Here is a 24,215-nt window from a genome sequence, read left to right as displayed (position 1 = left end):
CTGCACATCTGCTACACAGATGTGGGGAGGCCTAGGTCCAGCCCATGTATGCTCTTTAGTTGGTGGCTCTGTCTCTGACAGCCACAAGGGTCCAGGGTAGTTGACTGTTAGTCCTCCTGTGGGGTTTCTACCCCCTTTGGAGCCGGAAGCCTTCTTCCTATTCCATGAGTCCCCAGGCTCCATCCACTGTTTGCCCGTGGGTGTCTGCACATATAACAGAGTATCATGAAGAGTGCCAGGGTTAGTGCTTGCCCATGAGCTGGGTCTCAAGCTGGGCCAGTTATCGGCTGAATAGGCTTCTCTTTCAGTTTCCAATTCCTGCGTATCTCAACTGCAGTTTAGGAATTTTGGAATTAATTGATGAAATCTCAGTCTTCCTGACACTGGCTGAACTACACAAGGTGGCATGGTGTTATTTTTATTGAAATAGGAAATACCTGTTACAGCCAGTAAGCACGCACAGACTCAGTGAGAGGGTCTCTGCCACGGAAATCACCATGGGTATGCTCCAGTCTCACAGCCGGGCTTGGAAACAAGCCTTCAGAATAAACAGACAGAAGACCATCCAAGTACAATTTTTTAATAAAGATAATTACAAAAGATGGAAAAATCAGCTCAGAAAGGCCAATTGTTTCTTTAATAGATCCGTTTTTTTTTTTGACATAATAACACATCAATTTAAATACAATCACATAAAGCATGGTGGAAAAAAATTTGCTTCATAATTAGAAAAACTCACAATAAAACTTGCCAAGGAAAACCAAAAACAAGCCATTTTGAAAATAAATACAGTCCATGCCAAAACAGTATAAAATGAAGCCAAACTTCCTCAAACAGCGAAGGTTTCTTATCCCAGAATCGTCTCACTTTTCGAGGTTCCTAAGGTTGGGGAGTCAAATTCAAGGGTTGTTGAGTTGCTCTGATTTGGCTCTGTTAAGGAGGATCATGAAATATTAAAAATAACAGTCTTGGTTAAAGAGCACAGCTACTCATCCATTCTTATAGATTCATACCAAGTAACTCAGTGTTTTCTCTGAGCAGGAAACAGCTTAATTTTTCCTATTGTTTTCCAACTGAGCATTCCAAGTTAACTGTAAAAATTAGCACACGTGCTTCCTTCTAACACGGAATCTCACTCGAGCCCAGAGTGAAGACTTAACATTCACTACACAGCTTAGTGTAGATTTAAATTCACAGCAATCCTCTGGCCTCATCCTCCTCAGTGTACTGAGATTAGACCGCAGCCTCTAGTCACTCATGCACTCTGACAATAAAACCCTCAAACAGGCTTTCTCTTAACCCAATGTTTCTTCCGAGCACAGGACGTGAGCATCCTGAAAAGCACCATCTACCATTACGGGAAGTAGCCTTGGGCACACTACCCACACTCAGTTCTCAGGCTGAGCCAGCATTTCCAAAGTATGCACGCCCTTCCCCCAATCCCCGAGACACGCATGACCTGTACAGAGGCAGAAGCATCACTCACCCTTTGGTGTCTGTTTTCTCACCACTATTGTCCTTGGATTTGTCTTCTTCCTTAACATCTAAAGACAAGAAAAAGATTAATACTATTTGAAAATGTAAGACATATATATCTTACATATATTGTATATATCTACGCTATACAATCTCACTCTTCATGAACTGTGTCCGGTTCTGAGGTGAGTGGTGCAGGACTCACCCTTTCTAGCTTTGGTTCAGAAGGATCACAGCACCACAGGTACTGTGAAGAACTTCAGAACACAGAGGAATGACACAGGTCAGGAGAGCTGTGGGCAGGGAAGAACACTGGAATGCGGGTCCTAAAGAAGGAACAAACTCTGAGGGAAGAGCTATCTTCCAGAGAAATGTGAAAGGACTGAGGCATGGACAGTGGCAAGAAGACAGAACAAGCTGAAGAGAACTGCATCTATGCTGTAAGAAGGATGTGATCCTAACGTCAAGAGGTTAAATTACGTTGTTTTTATTTTTACTTATTTATTTATTGTGTGCGCGCACGTGCACGTGTTTGGGCATGCATGTCATGACATCCACAGGGATGTAAGAAGGCAGCGTGGAGGAGTTGGCCGTCTTCCTCTAACAGGCAGAGGCCGGCGTGCCAGGCTTGGCAGCACCTTCGGCTGCAGAGACACCTTGCTGGCCCACAGTAGATAAGTCCCATTATCACTAAATTGAACTTCCTAAGCTAAATATAGTAATAGAAGTAGCTGCCGCAGATATCCCGTGTTTTCTCTGTGTAAATTGTTGTGAAGCAATGGCCTTATGTCAGGTGCAGTGACAGCAGCAGCTTGGGTAATGCACTTGCTAGTGCCTTCCACACAAACCTACGTGCACACAAACCTACGTGCACACAAACCTGAGTGCACACAAACCTGAGTGCACACAAACCTGAGTGCCGACAACCGAGGCTTTACATTTTAGTGTCTTGGCTAACTAAACTTTTACTCATAGTGCCAAAGGGGGGATGGTGGTGGTTCTTATTTTAGGTTTTGACCCATAGATCTTTTTTTTTAATCTGAAAGAGCACTAATTTTGTCTAAAATAGTAAGAGTCAATTTTACCCCATCACTTTCCTGTTTGGGAAAAAAAGAAAGAAAATGTAGAAGATTCTTTAAAATGAAAAGAAACCGAGCTGGATGTGGTGGCACATTTCTCAAGTCCCAGCACCCAGGTTCGAGAAGATGGACAATGGCCTGAGTCCAAGGTCAAGTAAGTGGCCAGAGCAGCCCGGTCTACAGTGAGGCCTAGTGAAGCCAGGTAAGCCCATGAGTAGTTCAGTTCACAGCAACAAAACATGGAAGATCTCTAATGAGGGGCTGAAATGTCACGCGAAATACAACGCTCTGAAACATAGTAAGATGTCAGAAGCTCTCCTCCACAGCCCAGCTCCTTAGCCCCTTCCTTCCTATCTTTCCTCAGCTGCATTCTCTTCAGTTCCTGAAGAATATTCATGTTTAAAGCAATTTTTCAAAGGACTATGGAGCTTAACTTTTGTTTCACGAACCGACTTGAACCAGTTATAAATTATTTTAGAATTGGCCAGGTCTACTGGCATGCCTCCAATCCACGTGTATTAAGAGGCGAGGCAGAGCCCACCTAGGCTACGGTAGACGTCCTGAGGCCGATCATCTGCAGCCACTGTCCTCCCCTAGCCATTCTATGGCATGCAGCGCCTACTATTTCTGTCTGTTATTAGGACGAGAGATCTCTACACCTCAAAGAAAATGTGAGCATTCGCAGAGCTTTAAGTCAGTTCTGAAGCAGTAAACAATAAGGGTAAGAGGTAAACATCACTTCCAGGAGGACAAGTTAGTTACCTGCTGAACGCACCCATCTGACCCTTGTGGGTCTCTAAAGATACAGTGCAACCCGTAAGTAGTGAAAAGGAGCGGTCACCAAACACAGACGGACCTGTCTTCTTGTCCTCTGTCTCCTTCTTGTCTTCTTCAATCCTGGCTTTTTTGGCTCCCTTCTTATGATCAGCAACATTCCTACGACCTCCTTCACCTTCATCCTCAGAATCTGAGAACTCTTCATCACAAGCTATCCGCTTGTCTGATGCTCGGACTGAGACACAAACATTTTTATTAATTTGGTAATAGCCAGAGGTTCTACAATCATTACATAAGGTAGATAGATATTGATAGATATCAAGTGCCTACTTTCTGGACGCAGCCATGTTTGTGTAGTCACAAAAAACGAAGGGTGATTGATATTAATTCAGGCTTTGAGACATCAGGAAGCTAAATCTCACGTTATTAAATGGAGAAAAGGAGAATCACAACATGTGCTGTGAAGGGTTTTCTTACTAGAAATTCTCTTGTCAGGGTCTTCTCCATCCTCATCACCACTGTCTTCATGAACAGCATCTTCTGGAATAGCTTGCATTTGAACACCAGGCGCATGTGGTAACATTCGTAGATTTTCAAATAAACGCTGTCTAAACGACACAATTTATTAGACAAAATCCACTCTATGCAAAGTTCCTGTTAGACACAGGAGGAACTAAACAAAAACAAGTTTCCATTCAGCTAACCACGGAATGGGACACTAGTGGAGCATCGATCACGGCACACACACAGCTGACCCCACAGCACACAGCTATGCTTCACTTCACCCCATCTGACGGATGAGGCAACAAGTGCACTTGTCCATGTCCTACAACTGTCTACGGGCGAGAGGACACAGCCCATTCCGCTCACCATTTCTACATTCTGTAGACAGAAAGCACTTGATCTAATAAAAATGTTTCTATTGGGCTGGAGAGATGGCTCAGTGGTTAAGAGCACTGACTGCTCTTCCAGAGGTTATGAGTTCAATTCCCAGCAACCATGTGGTGGCTCACAACCATCTGTAAAGAGATCTGATGTCCTCTTCTGGTGTGTCTGAAGACAGCTACAGTGTACTTATATATAATAAATAAATAAATCTTAAAAAAAAAAGTTTCTATTTACAAAGGTTACATATTTGTGTTATTATTTTAGATTAAAACCACGAATATCCTTAAGGTTTCAAATCTTATTAAAACAAAGAGAGTATCTCATGTATCTAAAAGTTTCCTTTATTTGACCTTCTATAGCCTCCTGAAATTTCATTAAGGCGAAATGATTTCTTACTTACTTTATCTTTTCCATATATTCTGGAGTGTTCTGATTTGTCATGTTTGAAGGACTAATATGCAGTTTGAAGTCTGGTCCAAAATACTCGAAGTAATCATTATATGGCAACTCTATTAAAAACAATGAAAAGCAAGTTACACATTGAAAGCTTAGTTTCCATATAAACTCAGAATCATAATCCAGAAAAAAGAACTATTCCCAAAGGAAGCTTGCGAGTGAGCATGGAATGTTCTCACAGACTCGCGATCTAACCGTTCATCCATCAGAGGAGATCACACATTCCAGGGGTGTGGCTGCAGACCCTCCCATTCACCCATTTCCACACACTGCATGTTCTTCTAGATACTGCAACCTGAACACCTACCATTGGGAATTTCACAATCAAGGGCAACTGCAGTCTCATACGTCCAACATCGAGCAACATTCCGGATTGTGTAGCCACCTCCGCCAAGCATCAGCAACGGCAAGTTAAAAGTTTTCACTACTTCTACACATTTAGCGTGACCTACGACGAAGAAGATTTGGGTAACATTGAAATATATTCTTTAGCAATTTAAAATAGGACCTTAAAAAGGATAATTACAAACAATTTTACTCAACCAAATAAAGGTCTGTAGACAGCCAGGCAGAGTGGCCCATCCCAACAGTCCCAGCTCTTGGGAAGCTAAGGTAAGTGGCTCAGAATCTGGAGGCCAGGCTAGACCATACAGCATGACTACAGGGCAGGCCACCTCACCCCAATGTGGGGGATGGGGGAGACAATGACAGGGGTGATGACAGGGACTGTATCCAACAAATAACTCGTGTTAAGTATTAAAATACACACACATGTATTTTACTAACACAGGATGCTCATGAGAGATCACATAAGGGAGAGAAAACACTACACAGATGCTAAATTTTGTTTCTCCCATATGACATGTGTAGCTTAACTATGGAAGGCAATACCAAAAAGTTTGACCACTGACTATCTTTAGGTGCTGGTATTATGGATAATTTTAATTTACTTAATTACAAACCTTACATAGGAACAAGTTACGAGTTACCAGTAACTTCTGGTGGCATTATCATTCAGGCACACAATTCCATCATTACAGTCCCTCAGGGGCTGGAGAGATGGCTCAGTGGTTAAGAGCACCGACTGCTCTTCCAGAGGTCCTGAGTTCAATTCCCAGCAACCGCATGGTGGCTCACAACCATCTGTAATGGGATCTGATGCCCTCTTCTGGTGTGTCTCAAGACAGCTACAGTGTACTCATATATATAAAATAAATAATTCTTAAAAAAAAGAAAGTAAAAACAAAGTCCCTCAATGCTGACAGCAGAAATTCATCCATTTTTCCCCCCACATTCTCTTCATGGATTTTAGCCTTAATTAAAATAAAAAAGTCCCTTTGCAGCAGGCTTTCACTCGGTATTGAGATGCTGGCTGCCACAAGCATAGAAGCCATTGAATCTTTGGGTCCAGTTAATTTCAGTGTGAGGTTCTGTTGTTTGTTTTGTTTTTCTAACATTTTTATAACAAAGCTTAAAATATTTGGAAAAAATTAAAATTGCACAAGAGAAAAAAAAAAACCCATTACCTAATGAGAGTTTATAGTGTCTAATTATCTGTTTTCTTCATGTTATCAACCAGACATCATCTACTAAAACAGTGTTACTGGACAAAGCCATCTGGATATTTTTAAGGACAGAAGTTAACTTACAGACTACAAGGAAAGAGAGCAGACAAGACCAGCGTTCAACCACCCAACAGCAGGCAAAAAAGGGGGGATTTATGAAATGAAGGCTAGAGGGCCTGTAAGAGGAAGCATGGAAATAAAGAAATAATAACAGCATAAGAAGAAATAATTGAGGAGGCGAGGTGGACAGCAGCTGACCGCCTCGCTTCACGAGGCCTGAGAGAATGCGGCTGAAGTCAGTCACAGAGGTACATTCTAAGTCTGAAAATGGAACTGTAAATCCACACGAATGGGACACAATGCGGATGTACTGTAAGGAGTCAAATGATGAAAGCTACTACTTTAAATGCAACATTAGAAACTGTCGGTTATGACCTGACAGTACACACTGGGCACAGCTCACTGGCAGAGCACGGTCTTCGGCTGTGAAGGGAGGAACTGGCGGCTGATGACTTCCGGAGTCTTATCTGCTCTGAAACACTAGACGGCTGAACACTTTACGTCAGTGTGAAAGCACTCGTAAGTGAATGCTGACTCACAGCCAAGTGGGCAACTAATTTTGTGGCCCAATTCGATGCGAAGGAGAGCAGCACAGCGCTGCAGAGCCGTGAGCAGTTCTTAAGATCTGCATTTAGCTATTTTAAAAGTTCTGCAAGGGCAGAGCGAGACGTCAACTTACTACCTCAAAAGTCCGCACAGAATAAGACAGTCTATAGTAAGACATGCTAAGTCATTTCTAACCCAAAAGTTAACTTTACTAAAATGATGTATTTTATTTATCTTTTTCTTTATGAAACAAGGTTTTATTATAAAGCCGTAGCTGGCCTGGTGCTCGCTATGCAGACCTGGCCGGACTCCATCAATCTGCCTCTTCTGTCCCAAGGCTAGGTCTAAAAGCTGCCATGCCCAACTCTGCTTCACTGCTACACCCTAACACCCCCACATTTAAGACTTATTCAGCACACGGACTTCAGCCCGTTTTAAGGACTTAACAGTTACGACTGAGAAAGACAGAGTGCACACTGACTGGAAGGCGTAATAACACAGAAGCAGAGAGGACACTAAGTCCAAACAGGAGGAGATCAGGTCAGTGACAGCACCTGAGAGAGCGGAGAAGAGTATATTAGAAACTCACACAGTTTAGTAATAAGCAAAGAAAAAACCAAGCAAACAAGTAATTCAGAAAAAAAGAAGTGAGTCTTGGCAGCAGAGAGGACGGCTAAGCTGAAGCACCGCTGAGCCCTGAGTACGGCAGCCACGCTCTGACGGCCTGCGCATGGGAAGGGAGTAACCACGTCAGAACGGAGTGCGACAAGCTAAATCTTCACTCTCTGGACTGTACAAGTAGAGTCTGGCATCAAGTTGGCAAGCAAAAGAACAATGAGAAATTAAAAATATTTTATACATATATGATGTGCACCACACGCATGCAAATCCTTGTGCGAATCACAAGAGGGTGCTGGATGGCCTGGAACTGGAGTTACAGACGGTTGGGAGCCACCAAGGGGGAATGGCTCAAACCCAGGTCTTCTGCAAAAGGAGCATGTGTTCTTCACCAGCTCTCCAGCCCTCAACAGTGACAGCTTCTATGGCAAGTTCTCAGGGAGGAGGAGAACACGGCAGGGGCACGAGCTGCTCACCTTTGACAGTCAGGTTGAAGCAGCCCAGCCTGTCCCCAGAGAGGGAGTCTGCACCACACTGCAGCACCACCGCGCTCGGCTGGTACATCTCCATCACTTTTGAGATTATCTGCCACAGAGTAAGAATAAGACACATGAGGACTCAGCCAGCTTACAACTCACTCTACTGAGAGCGGTACTTACAGGCTTAAAGATCTGTCCATATGACTCGTCATCTATACCGTCCCTCATGGGAAAATTGACAGCGTAGTACTTTCCTTTTCCAGCACCAATATCCTAAAACACAACACCAGATCTTAAGAGAATATTTCACAACAAAAAGCCCGATACATTTTAAAATGATTAAAAGACTAAGTAACGCACAACAATTTTGAAAAAATAAATAAAAAATACGCAATTGCTTGTTCCATTATTCGTAGTTACGAAGTATGTTTTAAGAAACTTAACAGAGACACACCGCTAACACAAATAACACATGAGTATTACATACAGTTGGGCTGGTGAGATGCCTGGGCAGATAAAGCCCAGCAGGTTAAACCCCCAGGTTTGACCCCCCAGGATCCACCCACATGGCAGGACTGCACTGACTCCTGTATGTTTATGTTATCCTTTAACGTGGCACAGGTACGCCCTGGCCCAGGATCCACCCGCATGGCAAGAAGACCCCTGCATATTTAACATGGCATACTTACGCAGCTCCTCCCTTCACAAGATAAACTAAAAAGTTCTTACAAACCTCAGTTTGATTAGACAGGAAACAATTTTACAAGCTGTAAAAGCAGAGCCCACTTATCCCATCATTGTCAAATGGAGGGGAGTCCTATCACCCAGGCCCACAGGTAGTGATCCTCAGAGCTTCTACTCCATTGCACCACTCAGGAACAACTCGAAGTCCTGTGACCACAACCTCAGGTAGAGACCCCAAAGTCAGTCTTCCACCCACCTACCAAGACACCCTGGACGGATCATAGATAAAGTCCCTTGACCTCTCCCTGCACACAGGACAGTGTGATGATACCCTGCAGCCCATACCTATACAGAGAACACTGCCCACTCCCACTGTACTAGCAGCCCTGCTGCCCAAGGACGATCTGTATAACCTAGGGAGGCCACCAAACTGTCTGATCGGCACCTATGCCCAGCTGAGTAGATCAAAAATGAACAAGCAGCATTCAGCTGGTCCACAGCCTGACAAATCTTAACAGTGAACAATGATCCAAGAACTGCTCAACTAAGGTGACACCACGTCTCCACAAAAGCAAGCAAACAACAAACAAAAACCAACAAAACAAAACAAAAAACCAATACCAGATGCCTAGGTCCCACCACAAACACAAACAAAATGAACAGGACGACATGGCTCCTCCAGAAACTAGCAACCTTCTATGCTCATCTTATATTTATTCTGACAGAATTTGGTCTTACCCTCAAGTCTCCTGTTCCAGGAAAGTATTCTCCGTATTTATGGAATGAGACGGTCATCACGCGATCTGTTGTATAAAAAGCTTCCTCAACACCATCACCATGGTGGATGTCTATGTCAATATATAAGACTCTCTGATGATATCTGAAAGGAAAGCACAAGCAAGCCGGAGTTTGGAAACGGGTTCTTCATCGTACAATGCTCAGCCTTCCTACCCAACACCAGTCTAAGAGCATCCAGACCCGAGAACATCACGCCTCCTTTGGCTAACCAAGACCTTTTCTTTACACTTTAAAAACAGTCATCTATATATTCACAACTAAAGATTACGCCAATTGCTACGTTAGAGAATTTCAGAATCGCTGAGCTGGGTTGGTGGTGCACCTCTAAGCCCTGCCATTGGGAGGGAGGCAGGGTGATCTGAGGTCAGCCTTCTACAGAGCAAACTCTAGGAGACCCAGGGGCTACACAGAGAAACCCTGTCTCAAACAAAAGAAAACAAAACAAAAGAAAACAAAACATTAAACATGACAAAACCAAAAAGGGAGGAAGGGAAGGCCTGGAGATGGGTCAGTAGTTAGGAGTATTGGCTGTCCTTCCAGAGGCCCCAGGTTCAGTTCCCAGCACCCACATAGCAGGCTCACAACTATCTGTAACTCCAGTTCTAAGGTATCCAACACCTTACACAGATATACATGTAAGCAAAATACCAATGCACATAAAATGAAAAGTATTAAAAAAATTTCAGCATTATAAAACAATACACGGGTAACTGTGACCTACGCAGTGGAGTTTTTATTCTTTGAAGTGAGCAGATCATTTCCTATTCCTGTGGTGGTTCTGATAGTTGTGCTCTCACCCAGGCTCATCTCAAACCTACCTGCCTCTGGAACACAGGAGTGTGCCACCCCGCTCCCCAGGGGTGTTGTCACCCCCACTCCAAGGTGTATGCTACCCCCACTGCCCAAGTGTGTTCCACCCCTACTCCCCAATTTCCGATGATTCAAGAATAAAATCAAACTAAGACTATTTTATAATATGACAGGTCTGTGACAGTCAAATTTCCATATCCATAAACACCTTTTACAGCTGGATGAGCACATTTGCCTATTTGCACATCATCTATAGTATCCTTTGCCCTATACTTAAGACCTTATGACTGTGACAGATCACAAGTGGCCTCATCATTCCCTAATGATCTGTACACCACCAATCACAGCAACAACCCACATCACGCCACCATAGGATGACATGACATTAGTCCCCTACCTATGTCAAAGTGCCAACAGAAAAAAGCTATGCATTAAAAACCAGAGCCACTGGTGTTAGAAAGCTGGCCTTAAGTTAAGAGCACTGATTCTCCTAGAGAATCCAGGTTAAATTCCCAGCACCCACATGGTGACTCACAACCGTCCCATCGCACCAGCGCCTGGGGATCTCTCGGTCTCCTCTGGCCTGCATGGGCACAGCACACATGTGGTGCATTGACACACATGCTGGGAAAACAGCAACACATATAAAATTTGAATTTACTGTTTAAGGTGTCACTGCAGCTGACTTAAAACGTTTTATTTATTATCAAAAGATGCCGTGGCTGTGCTCATACAGTGTAAGCTGGTATTATCAACCCAGGCATTTATGCTCTCAAGGCACAGAAAAGCAACACCAAGAAAACTAAAAAACTGCAAAAAGTGGGCTTTATCATAGCAGAATCTCTTCATAAAGTTAAAAATCAAATATGATCAAAGTGGCCAATGTGTTTGGATGAGCAAAGAAAGCTATTTAACAAACCAATTTAATTATGTTCAATTTTACCAGGTAAAGAAACATACAGAATTAAGCTTGCTCAGGACTAAGCTTTAAAAAAAAAAAAAAAAAAGGCAGTGAATTGCTCAGAGTTAAGCCAGTGGAATAAGCTTCAAGTGAATGATGGTGACTTCAGGGATCTGTTGGTTGTTGGTTTGGGTGTTTGTTTAAGGTCACTAAGGTCACTGCTGGAATGCACGTGTGGAGCAAGAGCGTCATTGTCAAAGCCTACAGAACACAAAACGCAGCCAAAGCTATAAACTACAACTCAGTCCTACGACAGCGACCAGGGAAGTAATCTCGCTCTGAGTGTCCACACTCCGAAGGACCTTCCCTTTTCTGACTCAGCAGTGAAGTAACTTCCAACACCCCTTCAGCAATGGGCATCACTGTGTCCATGTATTCACGTGTATCTGTGTCTGATAGCGGACGGAGCCATACTGGACGAGGGATCTGGGGTCAGCCAGGCTACTAAATGGCTGGACAAACTTCTGTAACACAGGTTTCAAAGTTCTGTCTTCAAGCTACTTTGGCATTCACATTTCTGGAGTCCTGGCAGCCATCTTTATTAGCTCAGACTACTGCAAGCCTAAATCCACGGAGGCCATTTAGGGGAACTCTCAGGTGATCTCTCATACTTCTGCAGTGGCTCCCAACGGGCCCTGTAAGACTCCATTAATCCATTAACATTTATTTCATGTTCTCTAAAGATCTGATGACAGTTTTGGGAAATTGAGCTTGAATTAACGTACTTTAGTAATTCGAGGATAGCAAGCACAATATCATTAACATAGCAGAATCCTGACGCTTCTGACTTCTTGGCGTGGTGCAGTCCTCCAGCCCAGTTGACAGCCATGTCAGTCTGTTGACGGTTTAGCTTCACAGCCCCAGCTAAGGAAGAGATACGTGTTATGGTATTTACAACATATTTAAATTTTACCTCTAAGCGAAGCCCTATTAAATATGCCATCTGAAGCAGAAAAGCTTTGACATTCAAAAGCAAAGGATTATAATTTAGGAGCTTAAACTTTCCTCAGATAACTATTTTCCTACAGCTTACCCAACTAAATTGCAGTACACATAGAAAATCGTGGTTAAAAATGGCAGAAGAAAAAAAGAAGGAAAAAAGTCTCTGGAGGAAAAAAAAGTACAACTTAAAAACTGTTTGAGTATTGACTGTTAAACATTTGACATTTTAAAGATGATTATACTTGCTACTTTGAACCTGAAATGCCTAAGAACCCCACGGAACAAGTCACCAGTGAGCCATCAGAGAGTGATGGACTAAGGGCTGAGGCCGGACTTTAGTTCACTGGAGGACTGATCTTGCTTAGAAGAGATTCTGGAATGCTCTTTTCTCTACTCAACAGCCATGGGGTACCCCCCCCCCCCATGCACATACCATAATGTGCTATCACGGTCCCAAAGGACAGGGCCAGTTAAGCCCCCAAACCAAAATAAACCACTCTTTTAAAAGTTGTCTCAGGCTTTGCTACGTTAACAGAAGAGTGAATAGCAGTATCATAACCATCCATGCCTCTAATCTCAATCAGTGAGGCTAAGGAAGAGGACTTCCACAGTCCCAAGGCCAGCCTGGGCTCACAGTAAGCTGCAAGCCAGCCTGGGCTCCTGGTGAGACTGTTTCAAACACAGAACAAGGCGAAACAACAAACTCATCCCCACTAAGGTGCAGTGACAGCTCATGTCCGTAAGCAAGCGCTGGGGAGGTGGCCAGAGGATGGGGCGTCTGAGGCCACCTGGGTGACAGCCTAGTGACAGCAGAATCAAGCAAGCAAACCTCACTACCATTACGACCGCTGCTTTAGACAGAAACTACAGACACTGCAACCCTTCAGATCCTCGTCAAGTCACTGACTCTGACTCGGGATACTCACCAACTGAGCCACCGGTGGAGAGCTGACAAAACTCAAAGAGTCCGTCGAACACTGGACAGTCTTCTCCGACATTAACTGTGGAAGGTGAAGTCCATTAAGGCCAACCTATTATCAAGCCATTGAAGGCTTTTTCTTATAAACTATTAAAAATAGTCATTTCAGGCAATTATAGGCAGTAATATAATATTTCATGACAGTAATATAAAACTTGTAATTTTAAAACATTACCTATGAATTTTAAAATTCACAGGGAGTAATACCAAAAAACTAATAATTTTACAAAATGTTTACTTTATTCAAGATAATTGAATTGTTATCTATGTAATACCATTACCTAATCTTACGTGAATATTTGTGAATTAACTGTACCCAACCACCACCACCACTAACAAAAGTCCATATTAAAGTAAAAATCGGCACAGATCTGGTTTTCTTCTTACGCATCAGTGAATTAGTTAAACACTAAAGATGAAGAGGCTGCAACTCCTTTCTAACTCACTCACAGCCCCTCCCAGACTCTGAAGTGCATTTCAGTATCAAAACATTAACAGTTACTTTGTTTTTTTTCTGTGGCTGAAACTAACTTTAGAAGAGGCTATGAGGGGCTGGAGAGATGGCTCAGAGGTTAAGAGCACTGTCTGCTCTTCCAGAGGTCCTGAGTTCAATTCCCAGCAACCACATGGTGGCTCACAAACATCTATAATCAGGTCTGGTGCCCTCTTCTGGCCTGCAGGCATACATGCAGGCAGAAAGCTGTATGGCATATACATAATAAATAAATAAATGTTAAAAAAAAATCAAAAAAAAAAAAAAAAAAAAAGGAGGCTATGAATTAATCAGTTTCATGGAACAAAGATACAAAGGAAGGGCGCATAAGACAGATGACCCGTCACACGTCATGGCATGGTTGACTTCCTGTGCTGAGAGGCATGGACACAGTGGAAGGAAGGTGTGTATGACCTAGTCATTCCTCACACCCCAAATCACCCTTTAGGAAGAGGGCAGGTGTTTTACAGATCTACAAATTACAGGTACTGCAGAAAAATCAGTTTTCGTTTGTTTGCTCAAATATGATTTCATGTAAGCCAGCACTACAATGGTTTAAAGAAATCCTGTCATTTACCCAAGGGCAACCCATAACTATGTAAATTCCAAATTAAGAAAATAAAAAGATAAGACTAGTATCCACCCTAGGATGGCCTTGAAGCAACCAAATAGGGTAACTATGGCAGAGAAATACAAAGCTCAAAGGACTTGAGAAATCCTTATCAGCACTGAAATGAATCCACCTCTCACTGAAGAAATGGACTCCAGTATTAAGCTTCAAAAGACAGCATTCCACATGTTTCAGGATATTCGGCAATATTTCTTCAATACAATTTACTACCGGTCTCTAATAACAATATACTTTCACCTATAAATGAAAACATGTAGAAGAAATAAAAAGAAATACTAACATGCCAACAAAAAGCAACATCTTTACATTACAGAACAGTGTGCCTGGAGAACTGTGACTATGAGAGGGTAGCATGTGGGTCTCTGAGTCTGAGGCCAGCCCAGTCTGCAAGCGCTGGGACAGCCAGTTACAAAGTCAGACTTCATCTCAAGCCACTTAAGAAAAAAGAAAAGAAAGGAGGAAGGGGAGGAGAAAGAGGAAGAGGAAGGAAATAAGATGAAGAGGAGGGAGGAAGGAGGAGGAAAGATATTCTTCTGTAAAACTCTGTGATCTCCTGACCAATCCCAAAGTTATCATGGGTGTAAAAGAACTTAAATGTTTGTTTTCTAAAGTAACATTAATAGTGGTCCAATAACCTGAGTAAATTGTATATTAATATTTTAAACTACTAGGAAAAAAATAGCTATTCAGGCAACTCTGAACAGAAATCTTAAAAAGACTCATTCACTAGTAAAAAGAATTACTTATAACGTACATCTCTGCATCTGCTTACTATACTCTGACATGTTATCTGGCCTTATTGATCGTAGAAACTTGATATACTCATCACTGTGGTATTTTGTCATTTCTTCAGCAGTGGCCTTATGAGGCCTCTGGAAAAAAAAAAAAAAAAAACACCAGGATGTTGGAAGTATCAGTTGTTAAATCAGAATTATCAAATGATAAGTATAAGTTTCCACAATCTGTCTCTCCAAATCAAACATATCCACCTGAGTACGAAGTTAATCCCAATTCCTACATGTGTCTCCCAGGAATCAGGAAGCCCTTCTCCAAGCTAATGCTACTCCGGTTGAATAGAAATAAGCCACATGTTCAGACTCCTATCACACCCACCCACCAATTTCATCAAAGGTTTCTAAGGACATCATCCTAAGATCTACTGTGCCTTCGTTTGTTCTAAGTTTTGTTCTGAAGAGCTCGATTTCATTTACAACAGGCTTCTTAAACAAGGCTTCCGACTCCTCTAAAATAGCTCTACCTTACAGAATTGCTTCCCATTGCACTGTCTGGCAAGCACTCTTTAACTGTTTCAAGCCCTCTTCTCCTACATTACCCTGCTTGCATTTTTATATACACCCCTGCCAGGCATTATGCAGACTCTTGGGGTGGCTATGTATCTTTAGCTACTTTTTAATTAACTGACTGTCATTAACAGTATTTCATGTGTATGTTAACCAAATAAATATTTATGATTAATTTTTTACCAAACTCTTGCCATAGTCCAGGTCAAATTTTTTCCTTCTTTTTAAAATTACATTGCATTTACTTATTATTGGAGGTGTGTCCTTATGTCCATGTGGAATTAGGGGACAACTTCTGGGACATGAACAGAGACCATGAAGTTGGAGGCAAGGACCTCTACCTCTCAACTCCAGGGCAACTGTTTCTAGCAGCACAAGCAGTTTAACAGTATTGCTAAGACTGGGAGTCGTTTGACATGATTAGAGGGAAGAGACCATTACTCCAATTCCTTAACCTTTCTCTGAGGAACAAAAACAAAAGACCCGTGTCCCTTTAGATCTTTTCATCCACTGCGTGCATCTCCCACGGCAGCACAAGAGCTTTCAAATACCAGTTTAAAAGAACACTGCCAATGAGTACTTACATATATTTCCATTTTTCGGTATAAACCATAATTTAGAAGCAAGTTATGAGTCATCCGGATCCTATGGGGCTTCATGGGATGACCCTGGCCGTAATAATAATTCCCGATATCACCTGAAAGAGAAAAGATGCCCATTCAACAACACCACTGACCTGTGCCTAACATTAAAAAATTACTAAAGAGTCGTTTAAAACTTAGATTATCTTTTGTAACATTCAAATGACATTAGAATATACTAATATACATCCAACATACTATGCAGATCTTATACATGCCTAGGATTCATGGTCTTTGTGGAGAGGGAGTTTTTCTGACTTTTAGTTCTCCAATTTCCCTGCATTCTTGCTGTTCATTTTGTAAATTTAGATACATAAGATGTATGGAGTAAGATCTAATTTGTCAGCTTCTTATCGGCATCCTGTAGAAATCTCACAGTTGGGCTGGTATTAAGGAAGGGCTTAAATGCTCGGTGTCAACAAGAGGAAAACGCAGGGCATTTTTCAGGGTACCAAGGACACCCTTGTCCTCGTCTGTCAGAACTACACGGTTGTGGCCTGTGCATTACATCATCTTAGATGCTGGGATGGTCTGCATACGCTTGGCTCCCGGGACCTGGCACTGTTAGGAGGTGCGGCCTGTGGAGGAAGGGTTTGAGTCTGTAGACCTCTCAGCTCCTCCAGCAGTCGGCCTGGATGCATGCTTCCCACCATGATGCCAATGGGCTGAACCTCTGACACTATAAGAGTTGCCTTGTTCATGGTGTCTGTTCATGGCATAAAACCCAAACTAAGACAGATGCCAATGTCTTAAAACAACACACAAGATAATGCCAAAGTTTGATTTCCACCCACAAAATACTTATAAAACGCAGACAATGAGAACGCGTGTCAACAGGCTTAGAAAAGCTACGTACTGCTCTTTCTAAGGAGAAGGACACTACTTTTACATGCTTGCACGCTTGCCTATAGGTACACAAGCAGACCGCATGGTGGCCTGGTGCCTGTGGTGATCAGAATGTGTCAGATCCCCTGGAAATGGGATCACAGACAGCTGAGTGCTAGGAACAGAATTCTTAACTGTGGAGCAATTTCTCCAGCCCTAAAGAATACTCTTACAATGGCCTTATCAGGCGAGAAAGGAGAAAGTACTATTAATACTTCAGTTTAAAATAAAATATTCAAAGTTTGTTAGGCAGCAGATCTGACTTTAAGAGCCTGCAGACCTTAGTGTTTCACACGGTTATACAATCAGACAGGCCCCAAAGCCCTTATCTGCCCTTACAAGGACAAATCTTAAGTTGAGTATGACGGTACACACCTTTACTCTAGCATTGGGAAAACAGAAGCAGGGGGGTCTCTGAGTTCAAAGCAAGCCTTACCTACCTGCACACAGGAATCTAGGCTGGCCAGAGGACACAGTAGGACCCTCTCTCAAAAGCAAACACCCCCTTTACAAACTCTTCTCACAATTCCTTTTCACTTGTACAGTGGCAATCAAAAATGCAGAAAGTTTCATACTATCTACTTGACAATTATCCAGGAAACATTTGTTCTTCTTTGTCCCTTGAGACAAAATTCTAGTTATGTAGCCCAGGCAGGAATTGAATTCATGATCTACTGAGAGACCACTGGCTTTTGCCACCAGACTCGGCTGAACATTCAGGTTAATAAAACCTGTCTTCTAACTCTGAATTTGTTGGTATAGTACCTCTGATTTATTTGGTTTCATTTTCAACACAAATGATTTTACAAATTCAGGAACATGCAGAATGCTAACTAGCTTTTCAAAGGTAAAAACTTCAGAACCAGAAAACAATACATCTCGTTGGACTTTGTAGAAATTTTATTGTTTATCATTTAACTTTAGATTTAACTATATTTTGATCCTATTTTTCCCCTCCCCAGAGTCCTTCCAGATGCAGCCAGCTTAAGATGTGGTGATTGAAAAGAGAAGTGACAGCAAGAAGATTTAGCTAGTACTCAGTATGGGCTTTTATTTCTCAACTCTAGGACTGCCACAATTTCCTAACTGTGGAGAAGCATATTAAATAACGTAGCCAAAATTATACAACTAGCAGATAGGCGCTACATTCATTCAGATTCAGGAGGAACGGACCACAGGCAGTAAATATCCTTTTGTCACTGGCAGAGCAATGGCAGGGTCACAAGAAAGTAACAGCAGGACAAAGGCTAATGAGCAAAGAATACAGTTTCAATGCTTTTCGTCAGAGCATTGTCATTGTTAATTAAAGAATACGAACAAAATGAATGGCTTACCTAATTTATGAACTTGTAGCTATGAGGGCCTTAATTTTATATTACTATATACAGCTTTCAAAAACCTTGTCATAATTTTGAGGCCTTCTAAGAATATTCACTCAGCTTAAAAATAAAGGACACATTCACTAGGGCAGCTGAGCCACACACGATGACTTTTCAGACTCCGTGCAAATGCTTGGGGTGTAGATCAGTGGTGGAACATTTCTCTAGCACGTACAGGCCTTTGGGTTTCATTCCTCCACACCAAAGGAAAGGTGAGAAGGGGAGGAAATGCAGAGGGGAAGAAGGAAGGAGAGGAAATATAAGGAGAATGGAAGTGGAGCTTCTAACTAGGGAGGGGGAAGGAGACAAGTACAGGACAAGGAAGGAGGCTAAACTAACAGGAAGGATGTCAAGGATCAAACGCGACCATGCCATTGGCCTACTATACTTAATAATACACGTAAGTCAGTGTATAAATACATACGTACTCCCTCCAGGAGACATTATCCAAGAAAAGTACCAAGCATGAGAAGCCATCTTTGGAGTTGCTGGTCAGGATTATCCAAGGTACTCCCAAAACCTTATAGGCTGTTGCCCTTGGTTGCCCATGTACTTCAGATGCAGGGCCCAGAGAGGCCCGTGTGCTGGACAGAACTGAAAGCCTAATTCTCTTGGAGGACTAGCCTTCTTTTTAAAGGAGTCATGCCAGGTTCCAGAAGACCAGCTTACTTGGGTATATGTAGACTCCAGGTCTTGGGGGCCTTGCAAACATTTAATTTTGCTAAGAAAAAACAATTACTAATACGTTTTTAGGGACAGAAGAACAAAGCTCTACAAAAGAAAAAACCCTTGGTATTCTAGGTGCTACTCTTTCCTCAGACATTAAAACAGAAACCCACGTGGGAAAAGGAAAAGTGTTTGCGTCTTTAAGTGGCAGAACCCTCCCCACCCTCCCTGCCTGTGACTTAAGACTTACCGGGAGTGTACAGGCTGGAGCGTAGGTTAAGAGTACTTATGGCTCGTCCAGAAAACCCAAATTTGCCTTCCAGCATCGACATGGTAGCTCATAACCACTCCTAACTCAGTTCCAGGAGACCCAACATTTTCTTCTAAACTTCAAGGGCACAAGGCACACACAAGATGTACGTACACCATGCAGGCAAAACACTCATGCATATAACATTTTTAAATAATGTGTATGAATTTTTATGTGTATGAACTCTACCTACAATATTCATCATGATTCACTAGTCATTTCTTCATCAATAATTCAAAGCCCACCTTTAGAAACTATCCTCATGTAACTGTTATTCTAGTGGGAAAAGAAAAAGACATAGAAGTGGCAGGCAGAAAAACAAAACTGGTCACTGAGAAGCAATGACCAGCCTCACTGATAGGGTGAAATGTAAGGCTCAGGGTGTTCTGTGGGAATTATCATCTATGAAATTTATCCGTCGGACTCTCCAGGGCCCCAGTGTTTGACCCCTGCTGAGCCTTGCAGATGCATGGGGAAGCCTTTTGTTCCTAACAAAGGAACGCCCAGACCTTTCCATTCGCCCGGGGCAGTACCACACTCGGGTGGGACACCTGGGCGGGACACCTGGGCGGGACACCTGGTCTGGAACACTGTTAGGTCGGTTCCAGTTTTTTGTTCTCTTTTTTTTTTTTCTTTTTGTTCCTGAGGGCGTACACCTGTTTTTCCACTGTGCTTCCTGGACTTCACCAGGTGAACTTGGGGTATATATTGTGACCCTCAGTAAAAGCTTTGGCATTCTGGTAACAAGAACGACCCGAGTATGTGTTTTTTCTTAAAGCTCGCAGGCCTAAGCCCAGTTCTCAGTACCAGGGCAATTATCTATTCTGAGTAGTAAAGCAGTTAATAAAAACTCAAAGAACTATACTAAAAAAAGTGACCCAGCAGCCAGGCACTGATGGTGAGTGCCTTTAGTCCCAGCCCTCAGGAGACAGAGGCAGGTGGATCTCTGTGAGTTCAAGGCCAGCCTGGTCTACAGGGTAAGTTCCAGCACAGCCAAGACTACAGTGAAACCCTGTCTCCAAAAAAAAAAAAAAAAAAACTAAACCAAAACAAAGCAAGATAACTACAAAGCTATCAAGCAAAAGACTCTGACTCTACCATTTTAAATAAAAGTAAATTAAATCTGAAAACAGATGGCCATTCTGTAGAACTCTTGCATTGTTAAGTAAGTTAGGAGTACAGAGGGAATCACGATCTTGCTGTTATAGTCTGTATTTGTGTTGCCAAGTGCTTTCCTCTGGACTAGGCCTCCAAACATTTTGATTATGATTAGCTCTATCTAAGAAAATCTGAGTAACAAAGCATAAAACAATTTGTGTTTAATTATATAATTATGCATACATTTAATTCTGTTATACAATATACATTAGATGGCATTGCATGATTGGTCCCAAGCTTCACTCCAAACAAGGCATAGTTCACATTTCTAGATGAAGTATTAAAACCATGAGCATTGCAATTAGAACCAAATGTGGCTCCATCTGCTAAATTACACTTAAATAGAGAAAAAAACAAACAAAAAACCCCAAAAAAGCAAAAAAAAAAAAAACACCTCGGTTTAAGGTCAGGAAGTATACTAGTGTGTACATAATTAGCTTCAGATCATTTGATGAAGCATTGCTCTTTAATAAGAGATTAGCCAAAATTCAGAAATGTGTTTCTGGGAATTAGGATGAGCAGTCAATCAATAGTCGAGTCTACTAAGAACTCTGATTTCTCTTCTGAGGATTAGGGATAGCTCACAGGCCCCTATCCAAAAGTTCACAGAGCAGTGCACAGAGATCTAACAGGTCCAGTCCTGCAGACTACAGCACACATGGAGAAAACCATATTCATCTTCACAAGTATTCATTCTTCATTAAGCACACAGAGCCAGCAGTAAAACACTCACTCTGAGTTGTCAAAAGGCTCTCTCTGTGCCTACTACCCTGTAAACCTATTCCTTTTCTGTTTTCTTCCTCTGCCAACCAGCTAACAGACCAGTATACTATTCAACCCCCAATACTACTGGCGTGTCCTCCACCAGCCCAACTCTTTGTGCATCTGAAAGTCGTGTACTTTCTTGGTATAAGTTACTTCACTTGCACTTTTTGTTCAGAATTTAATAAGGACAATTAAATATCACTGCTACTTTTTATAACGTAATAAGAAGAGGGTTTTGGTAATGAAGACAGACATGTAGAGAATTATTTCTGTAGTCTAGCATGCTATCACATGTCACATGTTAATTAGCTTAACGACACCAATTTAAGTGTTCTTTCCGATTTTTTGTTAACTTCCTTCAATGCAAATATTTGGAATGAAAATACGTCCATCCTAAAAACAAGCAAAAACCAGACAGATTTTCACAGATAACCCAGCAGATTTCCACCGTTAGTTGTACAGTTGGTTACTTACATCTAGGTAAAGCTGTTGCATGGGCGTAAGTTAAAAATCACATGACTGAGAAATACCTCCATCCACCCGTCTATCCCATCCCTCAGTAAAGGCTCATCCCCACACAGGAACCCGGGAAGAAGGCGCTGCTCAAGACACACTAGAGTACTGTCTGGTTCTCCATCAGACCCGGTTGAGGTTACATGGGACTTAAGAGTTCATAGCTGAGGAAAGAAGCTGACAGCAGAAGAGACTGAGCTGTTCCCCAACAGTTCATTATTTCCCTGACTCTACCCTCTAGCAGAGCAAACCTTTACTTTGGAAAGGCTGTAATTGTAATTTTTCAAGTTAATTCACACAGTTGCATCCTTTCCAATGGATCAAAGAATGCAGGTCAGGGGTCTGCCATGAATCCCACTTCATGATGTTAAGTCATGTCTAAGTTGTCATGCTCTCCGTGATAGTGTAACTTTTCAATGTAGTCCTCTCAAACTGCCAATTAAGCCAGTGGCACTCGCCTTTAATCCCAGGATTTGGGAGGCGGGGGCAGGTTGATGTCGGAGTTAAGAGTCAGCCTAGTCTACATAGTGAGTTTCAGGACAGCCAGGTCAACTTATCGAGAGCCTATCTCAGAAAACAAAACAGCCATTTAAAAAGCTGTTTCGATTTTGACCTAGCTTTCTGTCAGGTTTTTGATTTTCCAGCCAATGACAGGTGACTATTTCATTTAAAGCCTGTATTAAAAAAAGATTCGACCAAACCAAGAAAACAAACGGTTATTTTCAGCTAAAGTCGGTTTCATTCGGCCTGCTTTTCTACACTGTAATCTACCTCTCCAGGACTTCAATGCACCAACTACAGAAGACGCTCCCAATTTCGTATTGCTTTGTAGAGATGAAGCGTTTCGAGTCCGTGAGGCTAGCTAGTTCTGTCCAATTTCCTTATTACTTCTCTCAATAGTTATCAATTAAAGTGCTGGGTGAAATCTGTAAGGCAGGGCACTACTCCATTTAGTGTAATTGGACCCAGAGACTATGACTGCTTATATTCCAAATTAGGGAACACGTACAGTCACCTTGTACCGTCCACTGCACTCTGAGCTCAGCCCTACCTGTTTGGAATATGTAGTCTACTTCTCAAAGTTTGCTGCAGCAGGGTCCCCACCACACTTAGACAAGACTTCCTAACCAAGATGCCCATGCTCCTTCCTAAGCCCCAGAGCAGAGTATAACTGCGGATCGAACAAAGACCAACAAAGAAGTGGGTGGTAATAACCTCCCATAGAGACATGCCAGGACCCATCAAACAAGAGCAACTCCACGCTCCCCTCTCTCCCATCACTTCCCCACAGGCCTACCTACTTCCAATTCAAAACCCTTTCATTGTCACCGAGGAAGTGCAGCCCTTCCATCCGAACCCTGAGAAAGTGGAGCTTGAAGAAACAAAGGCGAGGGATGGAGTCCACGCAAGACACCAGCGAGACAGCGCCGCTCTGCGAACTTGGCCCCCGGCCAGCAGTAACTCCTCCGCAGCTCCACCCGGGCGCCCGGGGTCCCGGGTGAGGCTGGAAGCGCAGCGCCGACAGATCGGGGGCGAGAAGGGGGGACCGGGCGAGCGGGGGAGGGGACAGGGACGCGGGGCGGAGCTCCAGGCGGCCGGCTTTGTGCAGTCAGGCCCGGGGAGCCGACAGGGGTTCCTCGGAGACCGGTCCGAGGCAGTGCACCCCAAACATACGCGTGCCCGAGCGGAGGACTGGAGAGGAGCGAAGGCGGGCGTCCCCGAGTAGGCGGGCGAGCGCTGGGTAGGCCCTGTCGGTGTCCCCGCGGGCTGCCACCCTCCATACCCCGCCGCGCCCGACCCGCAGCCCGGCTGCAGGCTCCCCGGCCACTTACCGTCATAATAGTAGCACACTTTCTTCTTGCCGCCTCCTTGACTGTACGCCATGGGCTCCGGCCGCCGCCTCCCGGCTGCGGCTCCTCCTCCGGCTGCTCTCGCCCGCCGCGGCCCGGCGGCCAGACAAGAGGGCTGAGGGAGACGGCGGGCGCGGCGGCCCTCGCAGCAAGGACAGCCCGGAGCGGGACGGCGAGCGGGTGCCGGGAGGGCCCGAGATCGCACAGCGGGGTTGGCAGCGGCGCCGACGCGCGACACTCGGCAGGGGTAGGCCTCCGGGCGGCGGGGCTGCGAGTTGGGAGCAACCACTGCGGCCGCGCGGAGGGGGAAACACAGCTACCGGCCGGAGGAGAAACCGGGGCCGGAGTGGATGCCACCGGTCGAGGCTGCAGCAGCGCTCCGTATGTCTTATCACACACACAGTCCGGAGGTGCGCCCAAGCCGACCTTGGCCCTGTGCTCAGAGTCTGGAACGCGCTGCCACCATGTTCCCCCCTCGGTCTGGCACGCACTGGTTGCACCGGGG

The 24,215-nt window shown here is 43.6% G+C and overlaps 1 protein-coding gene across 1 annotated transcript; it reads right to left on the bottom strand.

Annotated features, from left to right (window-relative positions):
- Positions 1 to 564: 564 nt before the first annotated feature.
- Positions 565 to 23,969, bottom strand: LOC116887030 (histone deacetylase 2). The gene is made up of 14 exons (XM_032888522.1): positions 23,693 to 23,969; positions 16,128 to 16,240; positions 14,997 to 15,114; positions 13,066 to 13,140; positions 11,923 to 12,061; positions 9,367 to 9,508; positions 8,125 to 8,217; positions 7,942 to 8,050; positions 4,984 to 5,124; positions 4,621 to 4,729; positions 3,810 to 3,940; positions 3,412 to 3,567; positions 1,487 to 1,544; positions 565 to 930 (listed from the first exon to the last, which is right to left on the bottom strand). Exons 1-14 carry the CDS (start codon positions 23,742 to 23,744, stop codon positions 900 to 902), a joined length of 1,467 nt encoding a protein of 488 aa, XP_032744413.1. The 5' UTR covers positions 23,745 to 23,969; the 3' UTR covers positions 565 to 899.
- Between the last annotated feature and the right edge of the window lie 246 nt (positions 23,970 to 24,215).

This window comes from Rattus rattus, chromosome 18, assembly GCF_011064425.1.
Source record: "Rattus rattus isolate New Zealand chromosome 18, Rrattus_CSIRO_v1, whole genome shotgun sequence".
In the NCBI taxonomy this organism is placed as follows: domain Eukaryota; kingdom Metazoa; phylum Chordata; class Mammalia; order Rodentia; family Muridae; genus Rattus; species Rattus rattus.
The sequence above is the reverse complement of the archived record's forward strand: the minus strand, read 5'-3'. Positions and strand labels throughout refer to the sequence as shown.

Bases quoted from the DNA above. Each gene is read 5' to 3' on its own strand.
- LOC116887030 (XM_032888522.1), bottom strand. From the start codon at position 23,744: ATGGCGTACAGTCAAGGAGGCGGCAAGAAGAAAGTGTGCTACTATTAT. The intron at 3,941-4,620 runs GTAAGTAAGAAA...TGTGTCGTTTAG, and splicing joins GAATATATGGAAAAGATAAA to ACAGCGTTTATTTGAAAATC. The intron at 931-1,486 runs GTGAGTGATGCT...CCTCCTTAACAG, and splicing joins GAGAAAACAGACACCAAAGG to AGCCAAATCAGAGCAACTCA.